The sequence below is a fragment of the Gouania willdenowi genome, chromosome 2 (assembly GCF_900634775.1).
Source record: "Gouania willdenowi chromosome 2, fGouWil2.1, whole genome shotgun sequence".
In the NCBI taxonomy this organism is placed as follows: Eukaryota; Metazoa; Chordata; class Actinopteri; order Blenniiformes; family Gobiesocidae; genus Gouania; species Gouania willdenowi.
The window spans coordinates 11,575,631-11,596,390 of record NC_041045.1 but is presented as its reverse complement, the minus strand read 5'-3'; the positions used below and the strand labels follow the sequence as shown (position 1 = coordinate 11,596,390).

The 20,760-nt window shown below is 35.7% G+C and overlaps 1 protein-coding gene across 1 annotated transcript in view; it reads right to left on the bottom strand.

Moving 5' to 3' along the window:
• LOC114476221 (interleukin-1 receptor accessory protein-like 1) overlaps positions 1–20,760 on the bottom strand; it is a 316,582-nt gene that overhangs the window by 226,827 nt on the left and 68,995 nt on the right. The window contains exon 3 of the mRNA XM_028467582.1: positions 2,985–3,264. Within this exon, the coding sequence (XP_028323383.1) occupies positions 2,985–3,264 (280 nt within the window). The remainder of the gene's footprint in view (positions 1–2,984; positions 3,265–20,760) is intronic.

The window sequence follows — 20,760 nt, the reverse complement described above, 5'->3', positions numbered from 1 at the left end:
TTCTGCCACTACACCAAACTTTCCATATTTTAACTTATTTTTATCACTTTTTCGTGCCATATTTTTGCTCCATTTAACGCATTTTTTCCCATTTCTGACACTTTTCGATCAAAATTCAATGCCTTTTCTGCACATTTCTTCCACTTTCAAGACATTTTCAGCACTTTTCCACCGAATGTCACATATGTTGACCCATTATTGTCACTTTTAACCTATTTTCACCACATTTCATGCTTATTTTTTGCCAATTAAACCACATTCACGATTTTTCATGCCCTTTATTTGCCAGTTTAAACTCTTTGACACATTTTGATCCCTTTTTACCACTTTTTGCACAATTTTTGGTCACTTTTTAACTTATTTTATTTCTGATTAAAACAAGGATTTACATCTTTAAGATGATTCTATACTTAATAATAAACTTCCTGCCACTTCTCCATCAAATTTCAATGCCTTTTCTGCACATTTTTTTCTACTTTCAATACATTTTCAGCACTTTTCACCTCTTTTCACCATATTTTATGATTACTATATACTAACATATGAAAAGTTTCCAACTTTAAAAAAACAATTCCCCAGAATTTTGCATCCCTTTTTTAATTGTAATATTTAGCATGAATGCTAATATGTACATTTTGATATGATACAGTTTCTGGTGAATTCCAAAAAAGAATTCCTATATGAAAAAAAATCTACATTTTTGAATACATCCTATTTTCCCAAGCTTAAGTTCATGTGGAGATTTACTGTTATTTGAAGTCAAACGTGTCTCGACTCAGTATCTTTCCAACGTTCAGCTAATTTCCATCCATGTTAAAATAAACTGAATATAACTGCAAAACCAAGCCAAGAACACAGCGATGAATTGCTAAAACTGAGGAATTGAATAGATGTATTTCAACTGTTATCATAATTTAATTGGTTGGGATTAAAACATGAGTGGGGAACAACTTTTATTTGCTCCACCATTAGTTTTAATTATTCCAGATAAGAGAATATGACTTTTTGGAACGGAGACGTAATAAAAAGTAATCGTTTTTTTTTTTTTTTTAAATTGGTGTTAAAAGTCATGCAGAGGCTGAGATTCAAATGGAAATCAAACACAGGCTTTGTGGCAATGATTAAAAAAATGCCGGTTTTTAAAAAAAAAAAAAAAAAAAAGACTGCAGCAGCTAATCAGTGAGTATCCAACATGTCGGATGGAGGTGTATCTGAAGACAAGTGAAAGTGATTGCATGACGCAGGTCTTTGTAAATAAAGCTCAGAATGGCCAATTTATACTTTAATTGGTGGAATTATGAAATAGTGAACAGATTTGTTTCAAATTTAACTTAAAATCAAACAAAATAAGCCTCAAATCTACCCAAGTTACCAAAAGTAACCTTTTCTTGAGTTTTAATCACTTTCCAACCCAAGATCAAACTTGTTTTTTTGCACGTTTTTGATCAAAAAAATAAAAGGTTTGAAAATTAAATGACTCGCCTGTTAGAGCAGGGGTTCTCAATGTTGGGGTCAGGACCCCATTTGGGGTCGGGAGACACAAGAAGGGGGTCGCCACTGGATGCCTTCAAGAAACTAAAAATATATTTCTTACAATTTGAGACAATTTTTTTTGTATTTTATTTACATTTTTTCTGCAACGACACCAAACTTACCATATTTTAACCTATTTTCATCACTATCTCTTTCTTTTAATGCATTTTTCAACATTACTCCCATTTCTGCCACTTCTTCATCACATTTTTTCCCACTTATAAACCCTTTCCACCATTTTCCACCTACTGTCACATATGTTGACCCATTATTGTCACTTTTAACCTCTTTTTTCACCATTATTCAAGCTTATTTTTTGCCAATTTAACCACATTCACAATTAGTCGTGCCTATTATTTGCCAGTTTAAACTGTAGACTGTAAAAACGATGGACAGGACAAACTCCCCGGTGAAGTGAAGCTTTTATTTTTAGAGCTCCCGCTGCTGACTGGCTGCAGTATAGGTCATAAGCCCCGCCTACTCAATGATAACGAATGGGATGTGGGTCAAACTGTAAAGTTAAAAGATACTTATGTTCTTGGCGTAGCTGGGCTTGCGTATGTCATCAAGGCGGCGCTTGTTACCAGGGCTCCTCCCGTCGGACCCTACTGCGCAGACTCTGGCTCCAAATGATGTCATATTTGCAAGATGGAAGCGCCCCTAAATGCTGTAATTTGGCGCTGAGGGGCGCCCACTGGTTTAAAGTAATTGTTCCAATATTGACATTTTGAATCTTTTTGACCACTTTTTCTGTCTGTTTTTCTCCACTGTAATTAGCAACTTTTAACCAATTTCTGTGATTTTTAAAATCCCATTTCACCCTTTTTGGTCACTTTTAAACTCATTTTATTTCTGATTAAAACAATGATTTACATCTTTAAGATGACGACTATATACTGTGAAACCAGTTATTTAATACACTTTCTGCATCTTCTCCATCAAATTTCAATGCATTTTCTGCACATTTATTCAACTTTCAAGACATTTTTAGCACGTTTAAACCCTTTTCCACCTAATGTCACATATGTTGACCCATTATTGTCAATTTTAGCCTCTTTTCAACACATTTTATGTTTATTTTTGCCAACTTAACCAAATTCACCATTTTTAATGCCCACATTTTGCTAGTTTCAACACATTTTCCCAGCATTTTTAAATTCCATTACCCACATTTTAAGCAATTTCTGTGGTTTTCCACTATTTTTGGGTCACTTTTAACCCATTTTATTTCTGATTAAAAGAAGAATTTACAAATGTAGAACTTTAAGATGACTATATACTATGAGCTAAATAATAATACACTTTCTGGATAACCACTATGTTATAGAACCCAATGATGGAAGACCTCATTCGGAACCAACAGCTTTATTTGTCCCCACAGAGTTCTGGAAAACGTTATTTTAGTGGTGAAAGGGTGATTCCAGAGAGTTTCTAAATGATGCAAAACTTACCGTAAAACACACGAATAATATCCAACATCGTCGAGCTCTGCGGGTCGGAACCAAATGGCGTCTTCCTCTTTGCTCATCCTCGTGCCATCGAAGCTGATTGGCTCCTCAAAGTCGCCGTGCCCGGCGCTCTTGTACCACATCAGGCTGAGTCCCGTGCTCTGTGCATGGGTGTAGTTAGCGCGGATGTATCCGTAGAACAAGGCGCACTTAATCCGTACGGGTTCCCCCAGAAGAACTTTGTATTTCAGGTAGTCCACAGACCAGTCGGTGCAGCCTTCCACTGGAAAACACAAGAGAAGATTCCAATTAGATTTAAATAGTTTTTGAACAATTTTCCACCCGTCGGAGCTGTAGAATATGAACTAAATTAATTAAATTCCCTATTTAAGAAAATAATCCCTATTTATGTTATGTATTTAAGGACTAGTTGATTATATCTACTTAGGCTTTAGCCTCAATGTAGAAAAAGTGTCAATATACGCCAATGAAGGCAGTGGGTGTTGATCAATTCTACTCTGTACTGGAGTTATTCTAAGTTCCCGATTTATTGATTAATTTCAATTATTCTGCAGAAGTTTCCCCCAGGGCCTCTGCTAAGAGGGATTTTAATTCAATTAAATTTTGTCTTATATGTTTTACTTTATATTTAGTTTTGATTCATTTAATTTTGTTTTGCTTTTTTTGTTATATTATAGTATAGTATAGTATTATAGTTTTGTTTCATCTCATTTTATTTTCAGTTTTTGTTATATTTTATTTTGCTTTACTTTATCTTACCCGTTTGTTTAATTTAATTTGAACTTTGTTATATTATATCTTATTTGTTTTACTTTATATTTAGTTTTGTTTCATTTATTTCTATTATTTATTGTTATATTCAATTTTTGCTTAATGTATTTATTTATTTTTGTGAAGTTTTGTTTCATCTTATTTTATTTGGATTTTTTGTTGTTACATTTTATTTTGCCTTACTTTATATGTTGTTTTGTTTCATTTATTTCTATTATTTATTGTTATATTCAATTTATTTACTTATTTTTATGTAGTTCTGTTTCATCTCATTTTATTTGGAGTTTTTGTTTTACTTTAATTTTACCTGTTTGTTTCATTTAATTTATTGTTTTTATATTGTTGCGTTATATTTTATTTTTTGCTTTACTTTATTTCACTTTTCATCTCATTATTTAATTTATGTTATGCTACATTTTGCGTTACTTTATTTTAGCTATTTTTTTTATATATCTATATATACATATATAGTTTTGTTTCATTTTATCTCATTTCTATTTTTTATGTTACATTTTATTTACTAAACCTTTTTTTTAAATATTTAGTTTTGTTTATTTTCATTTTAATCTTAGGCTTTGTAGTATAGTTTTTTTATATATAGTTTATTTGATTTAATTGATCCTTTTTGTTTTGTTTTATATATTTTGAATCTAATATAATATTTAGCCTCTGTGTGACTTTTTTTCATGAATCATTGTCATTTGTATTTTGTCTTTCAATGCAGTTTGTCTTGTTTTAGCGTCTACATGAATGAACAAAGCTCCATCTGTGACCTCATCTGAAAATAGACAATACTTCTTGTACAATAGATGAGTTCTTCTGTTTCAATATTCATAACGGTAACAGATATGTCACATATAGTCGCTATACGTACAGCATCTATAATAGATCAGCTCAGGCTGACTGGGAAGTTTGCTCGTCTTCATTTGCAAATTAAAGTTTCTGCTACTTCTAAAGTAGCTCACTATGATAAACATAATTAAAGCACGTTTCCTCGCTGCAATGATCTTTGCCAGAGATGTGTTTGCCAGAAAAAAAACATCTGGCAAACACAGCTGTCGGAAGCACAACAGGCGTCACTAATCTAGCTTCTGGAAAAAAATAAAATGGTTTCATCTCATAGAAAACGCCACGAGACGCTAATCAACAAACTGCTACATGTGGCGCTGAACATCCATTCCTCACGCTGACTTTATTTGGTATTTTTTGAAGAACCTGGAGCGCAGCAACTGAAGGGGGCAACGGCAGATCAAGACGGAGGAAAAATGGAGAAAAAAAGACTTTCCAGGGACAATTCAGAACCAACAAGCACGTCCTAAAGATATTCCCTCAGTAGCATCGAAGCCTCGCACTGATGGTTTTTAGTTTTAGAGGCTTCAAGGAGATTTTTAGGAGTTTACGTCAAGATTTGAGATAAAATTAAAGATGGCAAGAGAGATATTATGATATCAAACTAGGGATGAAACAATACCACATTTTTTTTCCGATAACAATCCGACAACTTTGAGTATCCGGCAATACCGATAAAAAACCGATAACCTTTTTACTCTTAAAAAACAGACAAAGAACTACTAAAGGCACTTATATTTTTAAATTATACGGTAATTGTATGGTAAACTAAAATATTACAATAACTATAATGCTAGGCTAATGCTAGGTTAATGCTAATGCTAGGCTAATGCTAACACTAGGTTGATGCTAATGCTAGGTCAATGCCAATGCAAGGCTAATGCTAACACAAGGTTAATGCTAACGCTAGGTTAATGTAAATGATTGGTTAATGCTATTGCTAGGTTAAAGTTAATGCTAGGTTTATTCCAATGCTAGGCTAATGCTATCACTAGGTTAATGCTAATGCTAGGTTACTGTTAATGCTAGGTTAATGCTAAGGTTAGGCAGATGTAAATACTAGGTTAGTACTAATGTTAGGCTAATGCTAGGTAATGTTAATGCAATGCTAATGCTAACACTAGGTTAATGCTAATGCTAAGTTAATGTTATTGCAATGTTAATGCTAAGGTTAGGCAGATGTTAATGCTAGGTTAGTACTAATGCTAGGCTAATGCTAGGTAATGTTAGTGCAAGGTTATTGCTAACACTAGGTTAATGCTAATGCTAGGCTAATGCTAACACTAGGTTGATGCTAATGCTAGGTCAATGCCAATGCAAGGCTAATGCTAACACGAGGTTAATGCTAACACTAGGTTAATGTAAATGATTGGTTAATGCTATTGCTAGGTTAAAGTTAATGCTAGTTTTATTCCAATGCTAGGCTAATGCTATCACTAGGTTAATGCTAATGCTAGGTTAATGCTAATGCTAGGTTACTGTTAATGCTAGGTTAATGCTAAGGTTAGGCAGATGTAAATACTAGGTTAGTACTAATGTTAGGCTAATGCTAGGTAATGTTAATGCAATGCTAATGCTAACACTAGGTTAATGCTAACACTAAGTTAATAATATTGCAATGTTAATGCTAAGGTTAGGCAGATGTTAATGCTAGGTTAGTACTAATGCTAGGCTAATGCTAGGTAATGTTAGTGCAAGGTTATTGCGAACACTAGGTTAATGTTAATGCGAGGATAATGTTATTGCTAGGTTAATGCTAAGGCTAGACAGATGTTAATGCTAGGTAAGTACTAATGCTAGGTAATGTTAGTGCAAGACTAATGCTAACATTAGGTTAATGCTCATGCTAAGTTAATGTAAATGCTTGGTTAATACTTTTGCCATGTTAAAGTTAATGTTAGGTTAATTCCAATGCTAGGCTAAAGCTAATGCTAGGCTAATGCTATCATTAGGTTAATGCTAATGCTAGGTTAATGCTAATGGTAGGTTATGTTAATGCTAATACGAATACAAATTTATGCTAATGCTAGCTAATGAAATCTAACGTTAATGCTAAGCTAATGCTGTGTGATGCAGGCCAGCACCTGCATCATGACTTTTCTTCATGACATGCAAATATTCTAGTTCCTATTGAGTTGCTGTAAAACCAACGCAGGCCTAAACCGACGTTTCTGCTGTAGGCTTTTTTCTCCATCTATACTTAAATGGCCTGTTTGATGGGTGATTCATCAAAGTTAATTAGCTAATTGCTATTCGGTTCAGCTAGAAGTTCCCTTCATTCCATGTTTTTGGAAGTGTCAAATAAAGAGAACGAGATCAGCAGAAGAAGGTTTGAGGAAACGGAAAGAGCAGCAGAAGTGTTCAAAGTATCACATGTGGCCTGATGAGGCAGAAAGTAAACAAAGCGTGAATAAATACCCAGGAATGATAAGACACAAACAGAAAACATTAGATCTGCAGTGTGTGTGTGTGTGTGTGTGTGTGTGTGTGTGCACGCCAAGCCTCTAAGCAGCAACAGGCCTGCCTTTGTGATTAGCTCCAGTGGTTACCATGGAAACGCTGGGTCTACCTCCGCTTATCAAGAACTTGTTAATTAGTTTGCGGATGATAATTAGGACTAAAGGTAAGAAAGATCCAGCCTCAGGCTAGATCGTCTCAATTCATGTGACGGAACCGAAACCTCTGGGGGTTTGGTGTGTGGGAGGAGAAGAAGAAAATCTGAGGGTCACATGATCAGCATTCATGTCAGCATTAGAATAATAATAATAATAATAATCTGAGCATTAATACAGGAAAAAACAAAGAGTTTGTGTGTTTTATCTTGTCTTTATTGGATATTTTTGCTGTGATTTGTATGTTATTGAAGTCATATTGTACATGTTTTGTTTTTGGAAATTTGTGTAATTTTGTGTGTTTGTCGAGTAATTTTGTCACATATATATACATATATAAATCATGCATTCACATTTCAACCAGAATTGTGTAACTGTGTGAAGACGTGCTCGGGTAGATGGAGTTGGACTTTCTTCTACATTTTTTTCTGTATTAAATACTTGCCAGCGACTAGTTCAGTTGTCAACAGATAAACACAAAATAAATGTTTAAACGGAGATTGTTGTTTAATAGAGTTTTGCCTCTTTTCATGTTTCACGCTCGTCTCGTTTTTTCCATCGTGCTCAGTGTAATTTGCTGTTCACGGTCCCTTGTAAAAATTATTATTGCTTCTATTTTTGAGCTAAAAGTTCCATCCCAGAATATATTTAAACACGTGCTGCAGATGGGTTGGACAACATGCTAGTAAACGTGGTCGATAAAGCGAGCACGGTGCAGTTGAAAGGGCATCCTAATAAAGTGAAACAAATGTTATGTCACGGCGCTGTTTCCACGTTTTTACTGTCACATGAAATTGAGCATGTGCTGGTGCTGGAGAGCAGTGATCAGATCATAAAGTAGGTTACAGGTCCATGGGGGGGTAATCATATGCAGATTGAGTCGGGTCACCATGGAGAGTCGTTCAAAGAGAGGCTCAAGGAGACGCTTTAGGTGGGTTTTTCTATGGGGAGAGATTTGTACAAATAAATATACAGCATATATATATATATTTATAAATAACAATTTGTGTTTGTTTTTAGATTTCCGTTTGTGTTTTTTAGGTTTTCAAACTTTTTTTTTTCCGATTTTGACTTGTGTTTTTTGTTTGTTTTTTTTTATGCGTTTTTCACATTTTCACGGGTTTTTTTCTTCATTTCTGCATGTAATTTTTTTTTTTTTTACGTTTTTACGTGATTTTCACAAGTTTTTTTTTTTTTTTTAGATTTTCACTTGGTTGTTAGATGATGGTTTTTTTTAGATGTTTTTATAGATTTCCAACAATGTCTTTTAATTTCCATTTGTGCATGTGTTTTTAAAAATGTTCATGTTTGTTAGATTTTCATGTGGTTTTTTTTCTAGATTTTCACGTGGTTTTTCTCTCTCTAGATTTTCATGTGGTTTTTCCAGATTTTCACGTTTTCTAGATTTTCACTTCTTTTTTTTTTTTTAGATTTTCACATGTTTTTATAGATTTCCAAATATTTTTTTTTTAGATTTGCATGTTTTTTTCAGTCACATTTTTTTTTTTTTTTTTACATTTTCACAGATGTTTTTTAGATTTTTACATGTGTTTGAAAAAAATTTCAGATTTGTCGATACACGAAAAATTTCTCCCCATAGTTTTCCTCTCTCTCTCTCTCTCTCTCTCTCTCTCTCTCTCTCTCTCTCTCTCTATATATATATATATATATATATATATATATATATATATATATATATATATATCCATCTCGGACTCACAATGACACAGACAATGAGGTAGTGTCACCTTTATTCGGCCCTTTTTCCACTGGATCGGTTCCAGGATCTCTTAAGGAACGGATCAACTTCACAATCACGTTGTTGAAATCTTGACCTGCTGTTTTCCACTTTGTGAAAACCGCTGTCACAGCAGAGTGACTCTCAATTAAGAAGGAAATAAGTTGGATGTGTGGGGAAGGTTAACCTCGCAGCCTGGGTGCAGGGGCCCAGATTACTCGTGTGGTTGAAGAACCTCCAGCAGGTTTAAAATAATAAAAAAATAAATAATACAACAGGCCATCATCAGCGGATACAGCAATCAGCGGTCCACGTAATGTTTAATATCTTGGTCAAAAAGCAACACTCCAGCAGAGAGGTTCAGCAAAATAAACCATGGGGGGAAATAATGGCTGCACTCCACAAAAAAACACAGGGAATAAATATGTGTTGCAGTGAGAAGAAAAGGCCCTGAATGCAGAGTGATGAGGACGTTAGTCATAAAAACACAAGATGTACAAAACAAAATGCTTAAGTCCATAAAAGCAAAGTACTCACGAGAAATAGGAAAAGATCACAAAGAAACAAGTTTAAAAAGCTGGAAATGTGAACACGGGGAGAAAGCATCAGTGTTCTCTTTGTCTGGTGAAGAAACGCAAGGAATAGACTCCACATCCCACAATGCAATGCACCAAACTGCAGAACAACAGACATTCGAGTTGCAATTTCAACCTTCTAACATTTGGTTTTTTTAGTAAAATGTACTTTTTTTCTTAGAAAGAAAATTGAGAAAAAAAGAGAAGAAAGAAAAGAAAAAAGTGGAAAAAATTAAAAAAAGGGGAAAAAAGAAATAAATAACAAAAAACATGACATGAATGTTGACAATCACAGTTGTGCTGTGATAACATTTACAAAAAAATATAGAATTTCTAATAATATTTAGGACTTTTTTTAAAAAAGTAAAAGATAGTAAAAATACATAAAATCATTAATTTATGACAGAAGTTGACGTATCACGACACAGAGTCAGTCAGACATCAAAGAAGAAAATTGACCAATCAAACGTGACACCTTTGAATGGATAAACACGATGAAATAAAAGCCATTTCAGTTTCATTTGTCTCTTGGCTTATATTTCACTTTAAGGCGACAAGTTTATTCCATTTAGACACTTTTCAATAAATCGAACGCAGTTAAAGATTTAAAGGCAGATGTTTTAGCAGCTGTGGGGCTTATTAAATGATGGCGGTAACATTTTACCACTCCTCTTAAAGCACTTCTTCTTCTTCTGTCTGATCCTTGCTCTCATGACACTTCATCTTCATTAGCCCCGCCCCCCTCCTGCACATCTCTCTCTCTGCACAGCCACCAGGTTGTTATTTATATGCAAATAGTCTCGTTCTATTGGAAGCGGGGGAAACATTTCCCCCTCCAGTCGAATAATAAACTATCTTTATCTTTCGGAATCGGACTGTGTGACCTTGATTGGACGAGGATTCTGTGGCTATTGTGTGTAATTATAAGCTAAATACACGACCATTTAGAAAATAAAGTCCTCCAAGTCACTATTACACAGCCTAGCAGCCTTAATGTCCCTATATGACAACTGTACCAATAATGGCCATATTAATAACACATATTTAGACCAATAGGAATCTTAGAAATTTCACCACCAATGAAAGTAAAGGTTTTTACAAACTGATCCAGAAAAAAATAGATTATATACGATGGTGTATTAGGGTCACATTAAAATTAAATAAAAGTTGTAATATTTTGCGTATAAAAATCGTAATTTTATGAGATTAAAGTCATAATATTTATAGATTAAAGTCACAGTATTTTGAGAAAAAAGTCAGTTTTATGAGAATAAAGTCGTATTCTTAATATAATGTATTTTGATTCAATTCAACTTTATTTGTATAGCGCAATTTACAACAAAGTAATCTCAATGCACTTAACAAAATATAAAATTCATAGTAAGAAAGAAAAAACCCAACAAGATTCACATAAACAATTTATGATAATAAATTCAAAATATTTTATGATTAAAGTCGCAATAATTCAAGATTAAAGTCATAATATTTTGAGATTAAAGTGAAAATATTTTGAGAATAAAGTCAAAACATTTCAAGATTTAAATCTTAATATTTTGAAAATAGTCAATTTTTTTGAGAATAAAGTTGTATCTCAATAAAATCCTAAATTTATGAAATTAAATTCAAAATATTTCAAGATTAAATTCATAATATTTAGAGATTAAAGTCGTAATATTTCAAGATCAAATTAATAATATTTAGAGATTAAAGTCATAACATTTAAAGATTTAAGTCGTAATATTTCAAAATTAAAGTTGTAATATTTCAAGATTAAAGGTGTAATATTTCAAGAATAAATTAATAAAATTTTGATATTAAAGTCGTAATATTTCAAGATTAAATTTATAATATTTCAAGATTCAAGTCCTAATATTTCAAGATGAAAGTAATTTTTCGAGATTAAAGTAATAATACTTCAAGATTAAAGTTGTCATATATCATGATTAAAGTCATAATATTTTGAGATAAAAGTCATAATATTTCGAGATTAAAGTCATAATAATTCAGATTAAAGTCATTATATTTTGAGATTAAAGAAGTAATTTTTTTAGAATAAAGTCATATTTTTTTTAGATTAAAGTCATAATATTTGAAGCTTTAGATTGTAGTATTTCAAGATTAGAGTCGCAATATTATATAGACTATTCTCAAAAAATTACCACTTTAATGTAATAAAATTTCGACTTTAATCTTGAAATATTACAAATTTAATCTAATAAAATTACGACTTAATTCTCTTAATATTACAACTGTATTCTCTGAATATTATGACTTTAATCTTGAAATAATACAACTTAAATCTCTTGGGGCTCAGATTTATTTTTATTTTAATGTATCCCTAATACGCTCTAACATTTTATGGAATCTATGATGGTCAAAAGTCGGATTAATGCTAATAATTAATTAATGCTGGTTTAAATATGACCTCTTTGGGTATTATTATTATTATTATTATTTTATTGTAAATTGGATATATTTTGTTATATTTTGCCTATTTATTTGATTTTTTAGTGATTTTGTGATTATTATTGTGTTGTAACTCTTTCTGTTCTTTCTCAGCCATTGAAGTGATTTTATTTTGAAAGGATTAGACAGGAGCAATGATAGTGAAAACTACTGCATTACGCTTCTAATTCGTCTCGTAAAGAACTTTGTGCACCTCCAGCGCTCATTTCACACACATTGATGGACTGTTTGATTCCGTAGATTTCTCCAAGGACGGAAACTTTGGGCTTTTCGTGAAAGATTATCGACTAAAAAACCCAAACAAACCCTGGAACTCATTTGGTTTTTGATGAAAACGGGACTGGAACTAATTCCTCCAAATGATGCAGAACAATGAAAGTCCATTAGTCCTGAAAACGCTCCATAAATCAGAGTCTGGCCGAGAATTTTTCCTTTTCTTTTCTTTTTCGAGCTCATTACTTGGCCAACACATTATAAGCGTATCTCCATCATTGTCCGACACTCGTCTGCGTCAAAATATTAAGTGTCTTAAGAAAGTATTTTTGATTCTATGATGCCTTCAGGCAGCTTAATCCAAGAATTACGACGCATTAAGGAAAGAAATAGGATATCGCTCTATTTTATAATTACAATTAATTTCCGCACAATATTTTGGCACAGGTTTAAACTTGGAATAGCTGAAAAATTATTTTTGAGCATTTTAAAAAAAAAAAAGAGAGAGAGAAAAAAAACTGTATAAGAATTTCAAAAGTAAAGAAATTTTACATTTTGCATTTTGTGATTTTATGCATTACTTATGTATTTTCATATCATAAGAAAATCACTTTAAATAACTGTATGATTATATATACATTTTATAATTTTTTTTTTCAAAAAGATTTAATAAATCAATGAATGAGTTAAAAAAAAGGTCAAAAGCACCATTTAATCATATGAAAAACAACTAAAATATGGTTTATCTCATTGATAAACATCCCTTTAAACTTCAATCCTTACCACACATTTCAAAAATTTGATTTAATGAACTTTTTTTTTTCTTTTACGTAAAATTTTTGAGTTGAAACTGATTGACGGAGAGCTTTTCTACTTTACAAGCGCATCTCCATCATTGTTCAGATTTTATAGGATCAGATGTAAAAGCGATGCTGCTGAAAGGCTAAGGTTTTGCTACATAATCACAAATCTCTCCTCCTGTGGTGCTGCTAATCATCTTATTCTAATTTACTAAACAGTCATGGGACGCGAAGACACAATATAAACATAGACTTTAGGTGGGGGGGGGGATTCCTGCAACAAATACACACACAGTCTTAGGTTGCTATTGCTATATCATGGCAGCGTGGGCGCACTAAGCTGCTGACTACAGACACCGATATGAGCTCTGCTGAAGGTGGAATGGATCGAGGAGGAGGAGGATGAGGATGGCGAGAAAATGTAGCAAAGCAAAGATCTTCCCGTTTCTGGTTCGAAAACATCATTCTTCTCATTATTGAAGCGGTGATGACGGTGAGTGTGACTCATTAGAAGTGGACTGAGTATTTCATTTTGGTTTTTAACATTAAAGTAGCATAGGGCAGGATGTATAAACCAGACTCCATAGTGACACCACGATGGTTAGGGTAAATGCAGTTATCAGCCAAGCCAACGCGGGGGCGAGGATTAACTGTTTAGCATCCCAGCACAGCTGATACTGTGGATAGAGGATGGATACCCTACCCAACCCTGACCGGACGGCAACGGACGAGTCGGGTTCGGACAGATATTTAGAACTGGTGGTTGTGTTCGGTCACATAGAGTCGTTTGCACGCAGCGTTCTTCCTTTCCTGCTGCAGCAGCTGTAGTCCCAAATAACGTAGCTTTAACTGTAACAATGAGAGCTGTGAATACACAGTTGAAACATTCCTTTTTCTGCTCAATAACATGGATTATTCCTATCTTTGATACAGGGATTAGGGTTAGGTAATTGCATGCAATGTGCCCCTGTTTGTGTTTGAAGTTCGCTTGTTACCCGTGCACTGATCTGATGTTGACATTAATTGTTTTTTGTTAATAAAATCAGTGCTTACCACTAAAACAAATGTAAATATGTAATTTCTTTGAGACAAAAATGAGGTTTTCACTGTTGCGGCCCGATCCGCACTCCAACTGAGACCTGTGCACATGCCTCTGCGTACATCTGTGGAACCAAACAGTAGTTTAGTCCACTGTGCTTGTCTTCTTTCAATCTCCAAGTCGTCTTCTTCTCATTCTTCTTTATTTTTGGTATTGGGAATCCTCTCCAAGACGCCAAGAACGCGTAACAGCATTATTTGAAGTCACGTCTACAGAACTGTGCGGGAAATTTGTGCCCAGAACAGCAAAACAAAATGTATCACACAATCTGTTCAAGGCAATAGGGAGAATTGTGTATGGGATCATACTCTTTGGTTTTGAGTGCTTCATCACCCTTTAGTATTAAAAGATTTAAAATGCATGTTTATTTCTTTCACAAATCCTACCCTAAGTTCCTTTATGTAAGCAAAATAATTGTCAGCTCCATTCTGCATCGACAGTGTCCAACTGCGATATAAAATTCAAAGGTTCACGAAGTAAAACCAAATGAAATAAATTGACATTTGACCCTCAGAGGCTGCAATGTTTACAAGATGGCGGACAAAGCGGATGCTCCACACACTCATAAGTCGATTGTGTGTCAAGATGCACCGAGAAAACAAGCCGGATGGAACAGCGAAGCAAGTAACCACCGCGGTTATGTTGTGCAATGCTGCGTTCACACCGGATGCATCATGAAATGTCCGTACATCCAGATTACATACAAAGTCAATGGGTAGATGCGAAATCTTTTCTGTGCGGCGGTGCAATCCGATCCGCACGTCAAGTGCGTTGGCCGTGTAAGCGCGCTCCTCATATCCGCACATTCGCAACAATTGAAAATATTGAACACCTGCGACTGTTTCGCATGATGAAAGCCAATCAGAGTCTTTGTTGACGATGACGTCAGGCCATCAACAATGACACCGGTCTGTTCACCCATTCAACCATGGAGTAGAAGCTGTGTGTGACCACCTGGAGCTGTATGACACGGCCTTTATAACCGGGACCGGTGGTAGTAGCAGGTGAAAGTTCTCTCTGTAGTTTTCAACTTTGAAAGTCAGCACTGAGCTAGGATAGCATTAGCCGCTAATCACACCCGCTTTTTTCACTGGTGGTTTATGTTTGTGAGAGGAGAAAAAAGGAGCGCAGCCTCTCGCTTCAGCAGGCAGTGAAACTCGCCGAGTTGGATGTGTCGCTGGTGGGCGGGGCTTCACCTTGCGGTACGTTTCGTGCGGCAGAAGACGCATTCGGGGTGAACGCAGCATAATACTTTTAAATCCTTTTTAATCATTATATATCTTCTTTATTCAATCCTACCTGTGTCTAATTTAGGGATTAACAACTGACAGAAAGTCTATCCCTCCATGTTAAAACTCCCAAAATACAGCACATGTATCGAGTGTTGTATATCATGTAGAACACCAGATATAATAACACTGCTTAATTTGAGCAACTTTACTCTTTCCTGCTTTAAGTTACAGGGGGTGCCAAAATTTTAAGCTGTATTTTGGATTTATTTTGACAGGTTCGTAATACAGCTTTCTGAAGGTGGCAATATCAGTGTTAAAAATGAGCAATTTTTCCATATGTAATCATATGAAAAACAACCAAAAAATGGCTTATAATTACCTTTAGACTGCAAACCTTCCCAAATCATGCCTTATAAGTCATCAAGCTACAAACACAAACCGCACATTTCAAATATCCCAAATAATGGATTTTTTTTTTTTGAGTTGAAACTGATTGACGGAGAGCTTTCAGCTGTTGCCGCTGTGACGTCTTGTTTTTTTCAATCGTTCCATCTCAGAGGTAATTATGGATGACATGACAGCACCAATTACACCACAAAGAGAAATGAAAACTGGGATTTCAAGTCACACATCATGATCCCACACTGTCATAAATAGTCAGAGGTAGTCGTTTTATTGTGGTAGGATTGTGGATGGAGCTAATTCTAAATGTTGTTAAAATGGCAAAAATAAGCATGAAATATGGTTAAAAGTGACAAAAATGGGTCAACATATGTGACATTAGGTGGGAAAGGGTTTATAAATACTGAAAAATGTCAAAAATGTGCAAAAAAAAACCATTGAAATTAAATCAAAAAGTGGCAGGAAGTTTAATAATATTTGTGCCATAGCATATAGTCATCTTAAAGATATAAATCCTTGTTTTAATCAGAAATAAAATGGGTTAAAAGTGACCATAAATGGTGGAAAAGGTGGTGAAATGGGATTCTAAAAACTACAGAAATGGGTTAAAAGTTGCAAATTGTGAGTAATGGAATTTAAAAACGGCAGGAAAATGAGTTTAAACTAGCAAAATATGGGCATGACAAATGGTTAATGTGGTTAAATTGGCAAAAAAAAAATTATGAAATACGGTGAAAATGGGTTAAAAGTGACAATAATGTGCCAATACGTGTAAAACGTGGTGGAAAGGGTTTATAAATACTGAAAATGTCTTTAAAGTAGGAAAAATGTGCAGAAAAGGGATTTAAATATGTTAGAGAAGTGGCAGAAATGGGAATAATGTGACAAAAAAATGCATTAAGAAGTGCAAAAATATGGCAAGAAAAAGCAATAAAAATAGGGTAAAATATATTGAGTTTGGTGTAGTTGGTGTAGTAAAAATGGGCTCAGATTGTTTAAAAAAAAAGGGTTGAGAACCCCTGTTGTACGGAATAATTAAATGAAAACACTGCAAACTATTTTAATGTAAATAGATTTTCTTTTTCACTTCAGGTTGGAAACTTCAGACGATGAAACTAATTGCATAAGAGGAACGCAGTGGTCATTGTGAGCTGCTAAATGAATATATAAGCACCACTTTAAGCTTACACATGCATATTACACACAAACACACACACACTGCAATTCCCTTATCCCTGAGCCAAGCTGCTGATAACAAGCAGTTCATTTCCCTGATTCAAAATAAGCCATCCTGCTCTGCTTCAATTAGACGCTCACTATTGGAATTCCATTAACCGAGTGCTACACCACATTTTCTCCAAACCCAGTGGAACACAGAGTGGTGCAGAATGGGCCAGAACATCGCTTCAAACGCGTATACGTTTTTATTTGTATTCGTCTACGTACGATAAATCAAACTGGAGGCAGAAAGAAGAGGGATAAAAGGAAAGAAAATGAAAATGAAGGCCTAGCGTACATTAGCACACATACAGTACACCCAACAAACCCTTTACGTTTCCTGTGCTCAGTAGAAGTTAGACATGGTGTCATCCTTTAAAAACACACGTGATCTGTTTACATGTCATTAACGTGTTTACGGGCTGAGAGAAACTGATCTGATATATTGATCAAAGGATGAAATCAGTGTGAGAGCAGATCAATCTAGATAAAGTATCTCTGTTGCTACGCTAGCTGTGGGGAAAGAGTGCAATAATCATTTCTATACATAGACGAAGAAGAAAAAAGAAGAGGACAAAGAAGAGGAAGAAGAGGAAGTAGAAGAAGACAAAGAAGAAGAAGAATGAGACGAGGAAAAAAAGGATAAAAGAGTAAGAAAAAGATGAAAACAAGCAAGGCAAAGTAAAAAAAAAAAAGAACGAGAAGGAGAATAAGACAAAGAAGACGAAAAAGAAGAAGATAGAGATGAGGAAAAAAAGAAGACAGAAGAAGAAGGAGGAGAATAAGAAGAAAAAGACAAAGAAGAAGAGAAAGTAGAAGAAGACAAAAAAGAAGAAGACAAAAAAGAAGAAGACAAAAAAGAAGAAGACGAAAAAGAAGACGAAGACGAAGAAGAAGGAGCAGGAGGAGGAGGAGGAGAAACTGAAGAAAAAGTAAAAAGCATCCATCATTGGACGATTGGGACCCGTATATTGCAGGAAACGGCTGCAACCAACTTGACTTCCTTCCAATCTGAGTGAGAATTCAATGAAATAATGCACAGAAATGAGAAGCTTGAAAGGAAGTGACCATCAAAGCTGATTATTCTAATAGCAGATCTATGTCCTTTCACTTCTCCCCCCTGCAGCTCTGCTAACTTGGCTTCATTTTATTTAATAAAGCTGAAAAGCCATAAAAATAACCTTTAAAACCCCTCAGCCTGCCAACGTGTGACACTGGCCCAGCGCGCAACGCCCTCGTAAATCCTAAAGTCTGTGATTTGTTTATGGACAGAGTGAGTGGAGGTGAGGGAAAGAGGGCGAGTGACACTAAAGTATGAAAGAAGAGATGAAAACAGAGCTTTGTGCATATTAATGAAACCCAGTCAGAGAGGAGGTAGCAGCCAAGGTCACCAGAGATTAGCACAACCATGACTAAACAGGCTAGCTGATGATTAGTCACAGCTATCGTCGCCCTAACATCCAGTTCAACATGACGGTCAATCAGTAATAAATAAATGTTACCTCTTCTTCCTGGGTTTGAGTGGGAGGAGGGGCAGAATACATGAATTCCGATTAGAACGCAAAACGCCGAGGGTTGTGATGATGTAACGAAGCCAGTTTCTTTCCCAAACTGTCAGTGTGTGTGTGTGTGTGTGTGTGTGTGCGCGTGCGTGCGTGTGGTCAAACCCAAACCTCTCCCCATCACCTACGATAGTAAACAACGGATTTCATCACCTGATGCAACGTTTGCTCACCAACTGAGTGTGGATTAGGGCCACATTAAAATAAAAAAGAAATCTAAGCACTGCAAGATTAAAGTCACAATATTTTGAGAATAAAGTCATAATTTTAGCACATCAGAGTAGTAATATTTTGAGATTAGAGTTGCAATTTTATGAGCAAAAAGTCAAAGTTTGATGACATTAAAGTTCTAATATTCCAAGATTCGAGTCGTAATATTTCGAGAATAAAGTCATCATTTTATCAGATTAGAGTCATAATATTTTGAGATTAGAGCTGCAATTTTATGAGAATAAAGTCATAAATTTAGCAGATTAAAGTTAATATTTTGAGAATAAAGTTGTAATTTTAGCAGATTAAAGTTGTAATATTTCCAGAATAAAGTCATCATTTTATGACATTAAAGTTCTAATATTCCAAGACTAGAGCCGTAATATTTCGAGGAGAAATTCATTCAAATCATTATTTTAGCAGACTAAAGTCGTAATATTTTAATATTAGAGTCACAATTTTAAGACAATAAAGCCAGAATTTTACAACATCCATCCATCCATCCATCTTCTCCCGCTTAGCCGTTTCCGGGTCGCGGGGGCAGCATCCTCAGTAGGGAGGCCCAGACTTCCCTCTCCCCGGCCACTTCCTCCAGCTCTTCCGGGGGGACCCCGAGACGTTCCCAGGCCAGCCGAGAGACATAGTCTCTCCAGCGTGTCCTGGGTCTTCCCCGGGGCCTCCTTCCGCAGGGACGTGCCCTTAACGCCTCACTAGGGAGGCGTTCAGGGGGCATCCTAATTAGGTGCCCGAGCCACCTCATCTGGCTCTTCTCGATGCGGAGGAGCAGCGACTCTACTTTGAGCCCCTCCCGAATGACTGAGCTTCTCACCCTATCTCTAAGGGAGAGCCCAGCCACCCTACGGAGGAAACTCATTTCGGCCGCTTGTACCCGTGATCTTGTTCTTTCGGTCATGACCCAAAGTTCATGACCATAGGTGAGGGTTGGAACGTAGACCGACCTGTAAATCGAGAGCTTCGCTTTTTGGCTCAGTTCCCTCTTTACAATGACGGACTGGTGCAGACTCTGCATCACTGCAGACGCCGCACCAATCCGCCTGTCGATCTCTCGCTCCATCCTTCCCTCACTCGTGAACAAGACCCCGAGGTACTTAAACTCCTCCACCTGGGGCAGAACCTCATCTCCAACCCGGAGAAGGCACTCCACCTTTTTCCGGTCGAGAACCATGGACTCGGATTTGGAGGTGCTGATTCTCATTCCGGCCGCTTCACACTCGGCTGCGAACCGATCCAGTGAGAGTTGAAGGTCACGGTATGTTGGAGCCAACAGGACCACATCATCTGCAAAAAGCAGTGATGCAATACTGAGGCCCCCGAACCGGACCCCCTCAACGCCCTGACTGCGCCTAGAAATTCTGTCCATAAAAGTTATGAACAGAATCGGTGACAAAGGGCAGCCCTGGCGGAGTCCAACCCTCACCGGAAACGATTTCGACTTACTGCCGGCAATGCGGACCAGACTCTGACTGCGGTCATACAGGGAATGAACAGCTCCTATCAGGAGGTTCGATACCCCATCGAGGAGGACCCCCCACAGGAATCCCCGAGGGACACGGTCAAATGCCTTTTCCAGGTCCACAAAACACATGTGGACTGGTTGGGCGAATTCCCATGACCCCTCAAGGACCCTGCTGAGGCTGTAGAGCTGGTCCACAGTTCCACGGCCAGGACGAAAACCACATTGCTCCTCCTGAATCCGAGGTTCAACTATCCGGCGGACCCTCCTCTCCAGTACCCCTGAATTTTACAACATTAAAATCATAATATTTTGAGATTATTAGTCGAAATATTTTGAGAATAAAGTTGTAATTTTAGCAGATTAAAGACAATATTTCAAGAATACAGTTGTATTTTTATATATATACTGTATATAGATGAGAATAGTTGTAATATTTTGAAATTAGAGTTGCAACATTTTGAGAATAAAGTCGTAATTTTAGCAGATTCGAGTAATAACATTTCAAGAATAAAGTTGTATTTTGATATATATATA